This window comes from Nyctereutes procyonoides, unplaced genomic scaffold (genome assembly GCF_905146905.1).
Source record: "Nyctereutes procyonoides isolate TBG_1078 unplaced genomic scaffold, NYPRO_anot_genome, whole genome shotgun sequence".
NCBI classification, from domain to species: Eukaryota; Metazoa; Chordata; class Mammalia; order Carnivora; family Canidae; genus Nyctereutes; species Nyctereutes procyonoides.
In genome coordinates, this window is record NW_026575037.1 from 13,253,544 (window position 1) to 13,266,031 (window position 12,488).

At 35.8% G+C, this 12,488-nt stretch overlaps 1 protein-coding gene across 10 annotated transcripts in view; it reads left to right on the forward strand.

Annotated features, from left to right (window-relative positions):
• ACBD6 (acyl-CoA binding domain containing 6) overlaps window positions 1-12,488 on the forward strand; it is a 213,247-nt gene that overhangs the window by 88,876 nt on the left and 111,883 nt on the right. For 9 of the 10 annotated variants that reach the window (XM_055319241.1, XM_055319243.1, XM_055319247.1 and 6 more), the window contains exon 5: window positions 9,506-9,611. In XM_055319241.1, coding sequence (XP_055175216.1) covers window positions 9,506-9,611 — 106 coding nt within the window. Of the gene's footprint in view, window positions 1-9,505; window positions 9,612-11,944; window positions 11,975-12,211; window positions 12,251-12,488 lie in introns of all 10 variants that reach the window. The other variant, XM_055319242.1, reaches the window with a different exon arrangement.

Consider the following 12,488-nt stretch of genomic DNA (forward strand, 5'->3'; position numbering starts at 1 on the left):
TTTATTACTTCATTTACTCTAAAACACTACTGGTTTTATTTATTTATTTTTAAAGATTTTATTTATTTATTCATGAGAGACACAGAGAGAGAGAGAGGCAGAGACACAGGCAGAGGCAGAGACACAGGAGAAGCAGGCTTCATGCAGGGAGCCTGACATGGGACTCGATCCTGCCTTTCCAGGATCAGGCCCTGGGCTGACAGCGGCACTAAACCGCTGAGCCACCCAGGCTGCCCACTACTGGTTTTAGAATACCATTATTTAAATACCATTAAAAAATGCCACTAATCTTATACAGATTATAAGATTCATCAGAAATGTTAAAATATGAAAAAAATTGTATCTTAGAATCAAGGACGTATAGTAACTTAATGAACAATTTCTAAATGTTCTTTAGCCATTTAGGATTTCAGGCATTATTTTAAGAATAGCACTTACAAACAACAACAACAAAACGCTTTTAAGTGCCTTGATCTAAATGCTAGGCTTCTTGAGCATAGTCATTGCCCTAGCATATTTGCCTCCTCAAGAGCATATGACCAAGGTATTTCAGAAAAGAGGCATTATTTATAAGATTTTATCTGGATGATCACAGTATAGATTCTCATTTATGGTCTTTGTAAGATTGAGACTCGAAAACAGTGTTTTACAAGGTGAAATTTAATATTCAAAATTTTCACTAGATATTAATCAAAAGTAGGGATTTTTGAAGTGCTAATAAGTATGATAGCTCTATTAAATTCTTGAGTTAGGAGCTGATATTACCTATTTGCTTCTCCGAGATAAACCTTACACCAGCTTTGCTAAAAACCTTTGAGTAAGAACAGATTTTTTCTGTTCAGGAATGGAGCAACTGTAACCAAAATTAAAATATGTTTGTATAATTTTTTTTTATATTTGTAAGTTAAAACATGCTTTTTTTTTAAGATACAGAGTATCTTAATTTCTATGTAGGCATTTTATCTCAGCTTCTAAAGTATTGATAGTCATATCAAAAGTTATATATAGATATATATATAAAATAAAGATTATATATATATACATTAAATATACAAGATTGTATAAAAAAGAATCAGCCTTAGACTTTGGGCTTTGTATTTGTTATACAGTGATAGAATGTTGGTAATCAAGTCAAAACAAGATTAGTAAAATGACATCTTATTTTTTAACATTGTATTGGGACAGAATAGGAAGTCTTTATCTTTCAGATTGACTTTTTCTCCCCTAAGATTTATTGATTTATTTGAGAGAGAGAGAGTTTGAGAAGGAGAGGCAGAAGAAGAAGGAGAGGATCTTAAACATATTCCATATTGAGCCTGACGCAGGGCTCAATCTCATGAGCCCGACATCATGACCTGAGCCAAAACCAAGTTGGATGCTTATTGACTGCTCCACCCAGGAGCTCCCCCATGCCATTGACAACTGCTGACCATAAACTCATCAAATAAATAGGAACTTAAATTCTTTTTTTTTAAATTTTATTTATTTATTCATGAGAGAAACAGAGAGAGAGGGAGAAGCAGGCTCCATGCAGGGAGCCCGACATGGGACTCGATCCCGGGTCTCCAGGATCATGCCCTGGGCTGAAGGCGGCACTAAACTGCTGAGCCACCCAGGCTGCCCAGAACTTAAATTCTTACAAAGAAGTAGTATTCAGCAACAGTTCTGCTGAATTTTGTAAGACAGCAAGCAGGCTTTCATTCTAGAAAGACTGGCTCCTAAGAAGCTTCACAATGTCTTTCCAGTGAATTTATGTTCATTCTTTAATCTCAGAGTTCTAGAAAAGACACACACTCTCAGAGACAGAGTAGCAATAATGAAATTCATCTGAAACTGAGGTGTAAACAAAAAGGCTTATTTATTTACCAAAGTCTGTATCTTTGTAGTGATCCAAACTGCTTAGGTACCTTGGTACCCTCAGTTTGAGTAGTGAAGAACCCAAATAGATGACTATTTATGAATATGTAAATAGAAGGTAAACCATTTTTTTTTGAGAGTTGCTTTAGCCAAGGTCCTAATGAGGCCTCTTGAACAAACTGTCTCCCAGCAGAAAGAAAGATACCTCAGAATGCCCTTTTTTTTTTTTTGGCCTCAAATTGTTTCTTTTGGTCAAAGTCCATAATTGGCCCCACTGACTTTTCCTCCCAGTATAGTTCATTACTAATCATACCTCCTACTTGAGGATATTTGCCTTTTCAGGGTTTTTTTTGTTTGATTTAGATATGCTAAGGTTAGTGCCTGAATCAAGTAGCTCCTTGGATCTATATCTGGTATCTATTTCCCAACACCGTACACTATAGCCAGTTCCCTTGAGTTTTATAACATCTAAAGTTCTTATTTAAAAGTTTAAGTATATTAGAGGGCATAATTTCTGGTATTTTGTAAATAATAATATTGTAAAATAAATAGATCACTCTTTTAAATGAATCTAAATACTGTTAAGGATAATCCGTTTTTTTAAAATATATGAATATACTACCAATGAGAGAAACTGGGAAAATGGTATGCAAGATCTCTCTGAATTCTTATATTTGCATGTGAATCTTTAGATGTCTCAAAATAAAAAGTTAAATTAAAATAAAATTCTGGGGATGCCTGGGTGGCTCAGTGGTTGAGCATATGCCTTTGGCTCAGGGCATGATCCTGAAGTCCCAGGGTCGAGTCCCACATCGGGCTTCCTGCATGGAGCCTGCTTCTCTTTCTGCCTATATCTCTGCCTCTCTCTCTGTGTCTCTCATGAATAACTAAAATAAAATCTTTAAAAATAAATAAAAAAATAAAATTCTGATCTTGATTTAAAAATATAAGAAAAGGGCTGCTGAATGTGCAGTCGGTTAAGCATCCACCTCTTGGTTTCCACTCAAGTTGTGATCTCAGGGTTATGAGATTGAACCCTGCATGGGGCTCCATGCCCAGTACAGCGTCTACTTGAATAGACTTTCTTTCTCCCAATGCCCCTCGTCCACTCACACTTCTGCATGCACACTCTCTGTAAGTAAATACATCTTTAAAAAATAAAATACATGAACTAAATCTTTAACAAATTTTATGTTCTCTGTTTTTCTCCTTTTATTCTACTTCTCCCGCGCAATTTTTATTTTATTTTATATTTTTTAAAGATTTTATTTATTTATTCATAGAGACACACAGAGAGAGAAAGAGAGGGAGAGAGAGAGAGAGAGAGAGAGAGAGAGAGAGAGAGAGAGGCAGAGACACAGGCAGAGGGAGAAGCAGGCTCCATGTAGGGAGCCCAACGTGGGACTCATCCTGGGTCTCCAGGTTCACACCCCGGGTTGCAGGTGGCGCTAAACCGCTGCGCCACCGGGGCTGCCCTCCCTTGCAATTTTTAACGTAATGATTTTTGTGTAATCTTACTATCATAATTCCCTGTAACAAAAATACATATGTAAGTTAGACTTTTTTAAAATATAATTTTCTGTGACTTTATGCATTAAATATTTCCCATTTGAGTTATCATTGTAATTATTTCTATACAGCTGATTGACATACATCATAAATATTATTAAATAATTATTAAACATAAAATTCAGTTGAAAATGTGTCTTACTGAGATGAATGAGACTTTTAAAAATAGTGTGGCAGATGAATATAATTTTTATTAAAATGACACAGAGTACAGCATCAAGTCTGTTTTTTGTTTCATTTCACCTCTTTCCTCCTCTAGCCTTAGCTATAGAATGTTTACCAATACCACTTTTTTACAAGACTTGTCCCTTTATTTGGTACCAAGGACGGTTTTATATCTTGGGGTAATCAACCTGGGATTGATTTTTTTTCCCCCTAAACCTTTCCCAGTATATTAGTTAAATGGAGTATTTCTAAGCGAAAGAGTAACAGGTTTAATTAATAATCATTTGCTAAGTCTTAGCAAAGACTTTTGGTTATCATTCCTAAAAGTGTAGCATGGTAAGGAGAGAGGCATATACCTTTCTGATATAACCTAGGGAGAGGAGTGGTCAGAGTAGAAGGAAATTTGAAAAGGACCATGGTGATAGGATAGTCACCCAGGTAGATCAGTTAAGGGAAAAATGCCTTTATTTACAAGTTGAGCTGAAAATTGATTCACTTAAAATTTTTATTTTTTTTCTAGCTTAAAATTTTCCTACCTGCATATCCCTTTAAATTCTGTGTGTACCCCCACAGAGCATACAGGTACACATTTCTTAATTTGAGGAATTGGTGACATTGGTTTATATTTGTATAGGTATTAGTTTACTCTACTTTGGTTTTTTTCCTTTATTTAATAAAGAATTTTTCATCCTCTATTTATTAGCATACTATTTTTATCTGATTGTTTAAAATATAAATTGAATTGAAATGTTTATTGAATGTATCTCTTAAATAGTTAGATATCTGAGCTAGTCCCATAAATGTGTTTAATTCTACAAGGTAAGTGAAATAATAGTTAATGGACTCTAGGTGGCTTGCTATGAAACCTGTTTGAAATACTGTTTTGATAGGAAAATGCAATCTTCGTTGAAAGTGACACAGATAACATATTTAGGAGTGTGCAAGGAACTATTCTTCCTGTGATTGATGAAACACAGCCATACTTAAACATTATTTCTCCCTTCCATAAGGGTGTGTCCTCATATTTCAAAAGAGTTTCAAAGAAAACTAGTCAGTTTTTTTACTTCAGATATACAATCGTGTTTTCTGTCAATTTCAGAAAATTTGGAGTAGAGAGAGAGAGACCTTTTTGTCTTTTGCTAGGGATAATGTGGGATATTCTTGAAGGTGATAATCTTGGTCATAACTTATGTTTACCCACAGATAACAGATATGGTAATTTTATCACTCAAGTTCAGCAAAGAGAGGGAGAAAGATAACTGGCTAAGAATCATAAGAGAAAGGAAGATAAAGTGAGAAGATGTGCCAAGAGCATTAACATTGTTTTTAAGCTCTGCTGTGTTTGGTAATGGTTGAATTCATTTGCACATGTTTTATTTAAGTATGTCATAGAGGGAAAGATTGCTTACAGAGTACTGTATTAACAGGGAAATGTAGTCGGGAAAAGAGAATTAGATTTGTAAACTACATAATCTTGGAGGGAAGAAAAGAGATGTGGAAAGCTGTTACTCCAGATGTTTCTCCATTCTGGACACTAGGTGGTGACATTGTATAAAGACAGCTTGGTTGCTGGCAAGTAATACAGTCAGACTTGGAGTGGGGATAACTATTAGCAACTAAGCCCAGGATTATCACTTAATTTTCTTTTTTTTTGTCTTAGTCACTTAGCTTTGTGGCACATTTGTGGTGTTTTTACTGAATTTCTTTTTGATATTTAATTTACATTGTATATTCGACCCATAAGGATTTTATAAGTCCTCTATGTGCCTGATGTATTTAGTGGTGATAAGCAGCAGAAGATGAGCTGGTATTCAGATGGAAAAAATTCCCCTGCCTTCCAAAACATTCATATACCAAAACAAAATAATTTATGTAAGTGATGCATAATAAATATTGAAAATATAGAGTAGATTAAAATTTTAAATAAGTTTGTGCTGTCATAGATCAATGGAACAGAATAGAGAACCCAGAAGTGGACCCTGAACTTTATGGTCAACTAATATTCGATAAAGGAGGAAAGACGATCCACTGGAAGAAAGACAGTCTCTTCAATAAATGGTGCTGGGAAAATTGGACATCCACATGCAGAAGAATGAAACTAGACCACTCTCTTTCACCATACACAAAGATAAACTCAAAATGGATGAAAGATCTAAATGTGAGACAAGATTCCATCAAAATCCTAGAGGAGAACACAGGCAACACCCTTTTTGAACTCGGCCACAGTAACTTCTTGCAAGATACATCCACGAAGGCAAAAGAAACAAAAGCAAAAATGAACTATTGGGACTTCATCAAGATAAGAAGCTTTTGCACAGCAAAGGATACAGTCAACAAAACTAAAAGACAACCTACAGAATGGGAGAAGATATTTGCAAATAACATATCAGATAAAGGGCTAGTTTCCTAAATCTATAAAGAACTTATTAAACTCAACAGCAAAGAAACAAACAATCCAATCATGAAATGGGCAAAGGACATGAAGAAAAATCTCACAGAGGAAGACACAGACATGGCCAACATGCACATGAGAAAATGCTCCGCATCACTTGCCATCAGGGAAATACAAATCAAAACCACAATGAGATACCACCTCACACCAGTGAGAATGGGGAAAATTAACAAGGCAGGAAACCACAAATGTTGGAGAGGATGTGGAGAAAGGGGAACCCTCTTACACTGTTGGTGGGAATGTGAACTGGTGCAGCCACTCTGGAAAACTATGTGGAGGTTCCTCAAAGAGTTAAAAATAGACCTGCCCTACGACCCAGCAATTGCACTGTTAGGGATTTACCCCAAAGATTCAGATGCAATGAAACGCCGGGACACCTGCACCCCAGTGTTCCTAGCAGCATTGTCCACAGTAGCCAAACTGTGGAAGGAGCCTCGGTGTCCATCGAAAGACGAATGGATAAAGAAGATGTGGTTTATGTATACAATGGAATATTCCTCAGCCATTAGAAATGACAAATACCCACCATTTGCTTCAACGTGGATGGAACTGGAGGGTATTATGCTGAGTGAAGTAAGTCAATCGGAGAAGGACAAACAGTGTATGTTCTCATTCATTTGGGGAATATGAATAATAGTGAAAGGGAATATAAGGGAAGGGAGAAGAAATGTGTGGGAAATATCAGAAAGGGAGACAGAACATAAAGACTCCTAACTCTGGGAAATGAACTAGGGGTGGTGGAAGGGGAGGAGGGCGGGGGGTGGGGGTGAATGGGTGACGGGCACTGAGGGGGACACTTGATGGGATGAGCACTGGGTGTTATTCTGTATGTTGGTAAATTGAACACCAATAAAAATTAATTTATTAAAAAAAATAAGTTTGTGCCGTATTTACACTTTTACTGCTTAAGGCCCAAGTATACATACACATTTGGGATTCAGGAAGAAAGACCTCATAGATTGAGGTCCTCCATCTGTGAGTAACCCTTATGTATTACTGGCTATGGGTAACCTACATCCCAAGAATCCTCCTTATATACCTTTCTGTGTCCCACCACCAACTCTCCATTGTTTTCAAGTTCAAAACAATTGGGGAGTAGGGTGTTTTTTGGTTAAGATTCGAAATGATACAGTCCTTTCTTGCACTTAAAGTTGCTACCTCTTAGATGGGCCTAAGAGGTATTCCTCTTAGGTATTCCTAAGAGGAATTAGATGGGCCTCTCTTACTGTATTGGACAAAAATAATAGGTCCCTATTATTCCCAAATCAGAATTCTTTCTTTTTTTTTTTTTTTAAGGACCTTATTTATTTATTTATCTGAGAGAGAGAGAGATGGAGACAAAGGCAGAGATAGCAACAGAGAGCATAAGCAAGGGAGAGACGGAGAAGCAGGCTCCCCGCTGAGTAGAGAGTCCAACATGGGGCTTGATCCCAGGACCTGGGGATCCTGACCTAAGCCAAAGGCAGACATTTAACTGACTGAGCCATCCAGGTGCCCTTCAAATCAGAATTCTTAATACACTTTCACAAAAGCAGTAGGGTTTTTTGCAATACTTAAGTGTAGCTAAAGTGGTATTCTATACAGCCTTAATTTTAAAAGTCATATTTCTCGGGATCCCTGGGTGGTGCAGCGGTTTAGCGCCTGCCTTTGGCCCAGGGTGCGATCCTGGAGACCCGGGATCGAGTCCCACGTCGGGCTCCCGGTGCATGGAGCCTGCTTCTCCCTCTGCCTGTGTGTGACTATCATAAATAAATAAAAATTTAAAAAAAAAGTCATATTTCTCCATTCTGGGGTTTTGGCCTCAGACTTCTCTGTTTTCTTTCAGAGTAAGTAGTCTGGAAAAATATTTTCTCCTGAATGTTTTCAAACATACTCCTTTAAAACATCTCTTCCTGGAATTCTACCTCATTTTCTCCAGCTGCACTCTGTACTCTTATAGGCCTTTTTAAAGATCTGTCTTTAGCTTATGTTAATCGTATATAGATTTTCTCATCCCAACTGTACTGTACATGTATTGAACATAAAGTTTCTTGTTTATCCTTATGTCACCAACAGATTGTTCAGTGCCTTGCATGTAGTAGATGTGCAATTAAATACATCACATGTATAAGGAAGCTTAGCTGGTTAATGCCAAAGTTGGGTGTTTTAAGTTAATTACCTCTGAGAGGAAATCGCTTTTTATAGGGTATAAGGTATTTAAATTGGCTCTTAAGATAGAAGGACTCTTAAGGCCAATTGCTTCCATTTCTGATGAATGGAAGCTATGGCCCTGCAAGTTATAAAACATACTAGTAATAATTTTTGGAACTCAATTTACATTCTTTTATGCTTGTCCAGAAAATGTAGCTCACATATAGATCACTTTCATTGATAATATTCCAAATTACTGATCCTTTTGGGAATTACTGATTTTTTTTTTGAGACTCGTCACTGAATTTCCCATACCCGCCCCACACACAACACACTCAGAAAAATGCACACACACTTACAGAATTCTGTATACTATTGTAGAAAACTCATAGATCTCATGTTAAGAACTTCTGCATTAGATTCTAGAATGCACTAGCTGACTAGTCAAAATGTAGCTTGATACGATAGAAAAATATACTATATACAAAATCGGTTGATCTGAGTGAGTTCTTGTTCTACCTTTGATAAATGTGATGCCATTTGGCAGGCCATATAATCTCTCCTTACCTGTTTCTTTTTCTCTGTGAAGAATGAATTTAGTCCACCAATATACTTAGAATAGTGCTGGGTATAGTATGCTTCCCAAGTTTTGTTCCTAGTCTTTGTTTCTAATATCTCATGGAAAGATTTCTGAATTTTGTTTGTATGCTCTATCTTTCCTTTAAGGAAATTGCTTCCTGCCTTTGCTTTAAGAAAACTACATTAGTGTATATGTGTATGTATGTATGTCTATATGTGTGTATATTTATATATGTATTATGTGTGTGTAATATAACATTATATATATATAATACACACGTTTTTTAACTTGTGTAGCAATCCTATTATTCCGTTATTCTGTAAGACAAGTAGTAAGCTGTGTCCTGATCTTTTGAGACCTCTGTATAGACAATAGCAAATAACCTCGTTACTGTAGTGCTACTATTGAAAATTCTGAGTCAGGAAATCTGTGCCTGTCAGTACATAAAAGGAACTGCGGAGAGGAAGAGCGCTGAGAAAATCTACTCAAGGTATTATATCAGTGTACTAGAGGAATTTGTTAAAGCAGATGGAGCAGATGAACTGTAAGAGGGAAACTCTTACAGTTGTTAAGAACTTTAGTCTTTAGATATCAGATATATAATGTCTTATGGAAAATATATTATTGTTCATGTAAAATTCTTTATGAAAACAAATTCCATTGATGTTTGTCAGCACTAAATAGGTTGTGTTAAAAATATGTAACTTTTATGTATTACCTAGTAAGACACTTTTTATTTTTACTCTAATTAGGGAAGAAGACAAAAACGTATTTGACTACTGCAGGGAAAACAACATTGATCATGTAACCAAAGTCATCAGATCGAAAAATGTGGATGTGAATATGAAAGATGAAGAGGTATGGAAAATATGCCTTATTGATTATTTTCTTATGCTTTGGTGTTCTGCCCTAATGCTTTTTTTTCAAAATGGCGTATGAAGGACAACTCAAAGTATAGTATGGTTAAGATTGTGTCAGAATATCTATATGAGATGGCGTTACCCATTTAAGATACTTTCTGCATATGTATCCATCCACTGATGTTGTATAAGTTACCAGGGGACACTTAGCTGCAGTCAAATAACTTCTGTTTCTTCACAATAAAGGAAGAGACTGTGAACCTCATAAGTAAGATCTATAGGTAAAATAAAAATATTTATAAATAGTTCTAGTGCCTTCTGTCATTATACTTTAAACAGGTATATCATCCTTTGCTTAGTAAATATATTTCTGGAAAACTTTGTGCCAGAATTTTGGTAGATCCTTCCTCTTCTTCTTCTTCTTTCTTCTTACTTCTTTCTTCTTACTTCTTTCTTCTTTCTTCTTTCTTCTTCTTCTTCTTCTCTTTTTTTTTTTTTTTTTTTGAGAGGAAGAGAGAGGTGGGGGGAGGGTGGGAAGGGCACAAAGGGAGAGAATCTCAAGCAGGCTCCACACCCAGTGTGGAGCCCCATGCGGGGCTTGATCTCACAACCCTGAGATCATGATCTGAGCTGAAATTGAGAGCTGCTTAACCACTGAGCTACCTGGATACCCTGGTAAATCTATTCATTTAAATGTGGGCCTGCTACTTAAAGGGATTCTATAAATTATTTTGTAAAATATATTACTTGTTAATTTATTTGTCTTGTGAATAAAACTGTTCACATATTGAGCTTAAACTGTCCCTGAATTATAGTTGTTAAATAGGGAGCAAAATTTACTAATTCAGTTTTAATTATTTTACTCATTCTTTGGTAATGCAGTGAAAGATGATCGAAATGACCAAAAGGTGGTGATTGTTAGGAAGAAGACAGGCAGTGATCATAGATGGAGTAGATAAATAATCAATGTACAAATTGACTAACAAGTTATACAAGTTAGTCCTTAATGTTATCTGTTACGCAGTGTCTTTCCTGTAATATATTGTTAATGACATCTGACAGACTATAATTCTGTAGTAAAGGGGGACCAGTAATAGTGTTTGTTCTCCCCTAAGTAATGAAACAAACAGAGCTAAGAAAGATGCAGCTAGAGAAAAGTAGAAGCCAGATTATAAAATAACGAAAACAGGTCTTTTGATCCAACTAGGGTGTTTTTTTGCCTTTCAGGAATAGAATATATATATATATATTATTTTTTTTTTTTTTCAGTAAATCAGGTCTGACTGCTTCCCTTGGTTTTATTGTTTTTTTTTTTAATTTTTGTACTTATGAGTTAAAATTTTTATAAAATTAATACGTGTAGGTAGTTCAGAGAAAATCAGTCTTTTACATAAGACTTTTAACAAAAACTATTCCCTTATCTATACCCTTCTCACCTTGATTCTAGCTCCTTTGAAGCAAAAACTTACAATTCCTTTAGTTATTTCTTTTGCAATTTATCTGCATATTTCTAAATAACATATTTATTGATTTTCCAACTTTGGACATTATTGGTCTTCTTTTCTGCTGTATTAGGATTTAGGATTTACCTGTTTTATTCATATTCCCCTCACCTCTCCCCACCCTCCTAACAATTGTATCACAACATTTAGTTTCAGCTTTCTGGTTGAATCTCTACAGAATCAATGTTAAAATATTATTATTTTATTATTAATTATAGTATAGAGATAAAGTAATTATATTATTTTTATGTAAATTAAATTATGTTCATTGCTGAGCTATAGGTGATAACTGTGTGTACTAGTCAGTGTTTGCTGTTAGCCACATTTCAGTAGCTAAAAACTACATTTATTTCTTGCTCATATTTCAAAAGGGTTTTGGATCAGTTGTAGCTCTGCTGTGTTTGCTAGCCTTGTTTGGGCTCAGTTCATCTTAATTTCATGTGTCTTCTCATTCTCATTCTGAGATCCATCTTCAGTAGATAGATACTGTCTGGGGCAGAACTAAAGGCAGACAGAATCAAACCCCACAAATACATTTAAAGCTTTTGACTGGATGTAGCATGTGTCACATGTACTCACATTCCTTTGGCAAAACAAGTCACAGGGCCAAATTCCCAAGTCTGGATGGTAGGAAACCTCTTCTGATTACAGGGAACCAATGCAAGAGTGGGAAGGAAATGAATAATTATATAATTATGAATGATATAATCTCCATACCATGGTACAACATTATTTTTTTCTAAAGGCTGATAATTGTTGCCCTTTTTTTGTTTTTATGTTATATTTTCTATGTTTCTGTCATTAATTCTTCCCTTAAATTGCCCAACAGAGGTCTTCCCTGTGCGGTCACACATATCAGGTAATCAGTCCCGTATTGTTTTAGTGATATCCCTTCTGGAGCTCTCCTTTCTTCTCTAATCTCAACTGGTGCTGTGTAGATGTCATCCTGGGATTATGCTTTACCACTATTTTGGGAATTCCCTTCCCTTCTCTCCTAGAGTCTTCTGTTTTCTGGATCCCAGGTCATTATCTTTTACTGTTTACTTCCTGTTTAGATGAAGTATCTCCTCCAGTAGCTTCCTTTTTTGTTTCCCAGTTTTGTTGGAGCATTTCCTCTAGCAGCTTCCTGAGAAAGGTAAATATTTTAAGACCTTCTGTGTTGAAAATGTTTCTATCAGAGTTTTTGTCATATTACATATGCTCAATAAATATTTGATGAACTAATGAATGATTAAATGAATGAATAAGTAGAAGCATTATATCTTATGAGTACCTGAGTGGTGCACTTGGTTGAGTGTCTGATCCATGGTTTCAGCTCAGGTCTGATCTCGGGGTCATGAAATCCAGCCCCAGTCACTCAATGCACTCTGCAC